At 41.6% G+C, this 2,735-nt stretch overlaps 1 protein-coding gene across 1 annotated transcript in view; it reads left to right on the plus strand.

Annotated features, from left to right (window-relative positions):
* The first annotated feature begins 819 nt into the window (after positions 1–819).
* The window catches only part of LOC107555241 (protein downstream neighbor of son homolog), a 14,200-nt gene continuing 12,284 nt past the window's right edge, over positions 820–2,735 (plus strand). The window contains exon 1 of the mRNA XM_016237977.1: positions 820–1,336. Within this exon, the coding sequence (XP_016093463.1) occupies positions 956–1,336 (381 nt within the window). The 5' untranslated portion in view covers positions 820–955. The remainder of the gene's footprint in view (positions 1,337–2,735) is intronic.

The following is a 2,735-nucleotide window of genomic DNA, read 5'->3' on the forward strand; positions in this document are numbered from 1 at the left end:
TTATGTTATGTTATGTTGTTATATTATATGTTATGTTGTTATGTTATGTTATTATGTTATATTATATTTTATGTTATGTTGTTATATTATATGTTATGTTGTTATGTTATGTTATTATGTTATATTATATTATATGTTATGTTGTTATATTATATGTTATGTTATGTTATGTTATGTTATATTATGTTATGTTGTTATATTATATGTTATGTTGTTATGTTATGTTATTATGTTATATTATATTATATGTTATGTTGTTATATTATATGTTATGTTATGTTGTTATGTTATGTTATATTATATTATGTTATGTTGTTATATTATATGTTATGTTATGTTGTTATGTTATGTTATGTTATATTATGTTATGTTATGTTGTTATATTATATGTTATGCTATGTTGTTATGTTATGTTATATTATATTATGTTATGTTGTTATATGTTATGTTATGTTATTATGTTATGTTATGTTGTTATATTATATTAGCGAAGTTAAATGATGGTAGTCCACAAAATCTACACAATCTTTCTGGACAAGGTACGTGCAAAACTAAATATTTAAACTTTAAGCCTAATATTTAAATATAAATGTAGATATTAACTGTTGATATTAGAAAAACAAATATGTAACAGCAGCGACTTTACATTTAAACTGCTTCAGCTACGATCATAGACTTATACACTGTAGGCAGTCTACCAGAATACATGGAGTATTTTATTTGTTAGACGATGTATGCATATTTTACGTTCTTTACTGTCTGAAATAAACATGAAACAGTAGAGGCTTTACATTTGTCGGGTGTTTCGCTAGTAACTCAACGTGCTTATTTGCGTCATCACGCAACGCGCTGACGCAACTCCGCTACGCGCGAAATTTTGAGCTTAACGTTCGGTTCCAAACAAGGGACGGTTCCCGCTTCACACACACAGTGATAACCGACTGGTTCGTTCAGAATGGCGGAGTTGGGCTGCTACTCTCCCAGCTTTAAAAAACCGTCTGAAGTTCTGCGGATGAGACGGAAGCGCGCGCGGAGCGAAGGCCCGGACCGGAGGACGGTGGACGGGCTTCGTCCGTTCTCTCCGGGGCCGCTGCTGAACGCACCGAGCCGAGCGAGCGGCGGCGGGAAGCGCAGAAATCCGTTCGCCAACATCGAGAACACGTACAGCCGTCCCAAGAAGAGAGCGTTATCCCACAACGACGGATACGACGGAGCTCTGGACGGTAGAAAGACGGCAGCTGCGGTTCTGGACGGGAAGCTCGGGGAAGAACGCGCGAACGCTGCAGCATCATTTAGAGAGGAGCTGTTCAACACTGAGCAACAGCACGAGATAAAGGTGAGAGAACGGTACATTACAGTCAACTATACACCGCGTGTGTGTGTGTGTGTGTGTGTGTGAGAGAGAGTGTGTGTGTCTGTGTCTGTGTCTGTCTGTGTGTGTGTGTGTGTGTGTGTGTGAGAGAGAGTGTGTGTGTCTGTGTCTGTGTCTGTCTGTGTGTGTGTGTGTGTGTGTGTGTGAGAGAGAGTGTGTGTGTCTGTGTCTGTGTCTGTCTGTGTGTGTGTGTGTGTGTGTGTGTGAGAGAGAGTGTGTGTGTCTGTGTCTGTGTCTGTCTGTGTGTGTGTGTGTGTGTGTGTGTGAGAGAGAGTGTGTGTGTCTGTGTCTGTGTCTGTCTGTGTGTGTGTGTGTGTGTGTGTGTGAGAGAGAGTGTGTGTGTCTGTGTCTGTGTCTGTCTGTGTGTGTGTGTGTGTGTGTGTGTGAGAGAGAGTGTGTGTGTCTGTGTCTGTGTCTGTCTGTGTGTGTGTGTGTGTGTGTGTGTGAGAGAGAGTGTGTGTGTCTGTGTCTGTGTCTGTCTGTGTGTGTGTGTGTGTGTGTGTGTGAGAGAGAGTGTGTGTGTCTGTGTCTGTGTCTGTCTGTGTGTGTGTGTGTGTGTGTGTGTGAGAGAGAGTGTGTGTGTCTGTGTCTGTGTCTGTCTGTGTGTGTGTGTGTGTGTGTGTGTGAGAGAGAGTGTGTGTGTCTGTGTCTGTGTCTGTCTGTGTGTGTGTGTGTGTGTGTGTGTGAGAGAGAGTGTGTGTGTCTGTGTCTGTGTCTGTCTGTGTGTGTGTGTGTGTGTGTGTGTGGGCTGGCATATATGGTTTATGAGGACACAAATATGTGGCATGGGTACTACAACGTAAACATGGTTTATGAGGTCACTTCCTGTGTCCCCGTAAAACAAAAGGAGGACTGAAGAATTGTATGAAATTCACAAATTGCCATTAGTTTCCTGTAAGGGGTAGGTTTAGGTGTAGGGCAGTGAATCTCAACCTTTTGGTGTACCAATTCAGAACCGTCCTCAAGGACCCCCAGAACAAAATTGACTCATTTGTGTCTTTGTGAGGACCAAATGCAGTCAGGTATAATTCGAGTTAGCTGACTTGTCCAGTATTTGGCCATATCATCAGCTATATTGGATTTTTCTTTCATGGGAACATGTCATGTCAAAATATACAACATTTATACAAAAATTCATGCTTTATACGGACCCCCTGGCCTTATGTCAAGGACCACTAGGGGTCCAGGGACCCCTGGTTGAGAAACACTGGTGTAGGGCAATAGAAAATACAGTTAACTTTGTACAGTATTACAACCGTTACGCCTATGGAGAGTCCCCGTAAACCACAAATGCAAGTGTGTGTCTGTGTGTCTGTTTCTGTGTCTGTCTGTGTGTGTGTGTGTGTGTGTGTGAGAGAGAGTG

The sequence above is a fragment of the Sinocyclocheilus grahami genome, unplaced genomic scaffold, assembly GCF_001515645.1.
Source record: "Sinocyclocheilus grahami isolate Dianchi unplaced genomic scaffold, SAMN03320097.WGS_v1.1 scaffold528.1, whole genome shotgun sequence".
Classification (NCBI taxonomy): Eukaryota; Metazoa; Chordata; class Actinopteri; order Cypriniformes; family Cyprinidae; genus Sinocyclocheilus; species Sinocyclocheilus grahami.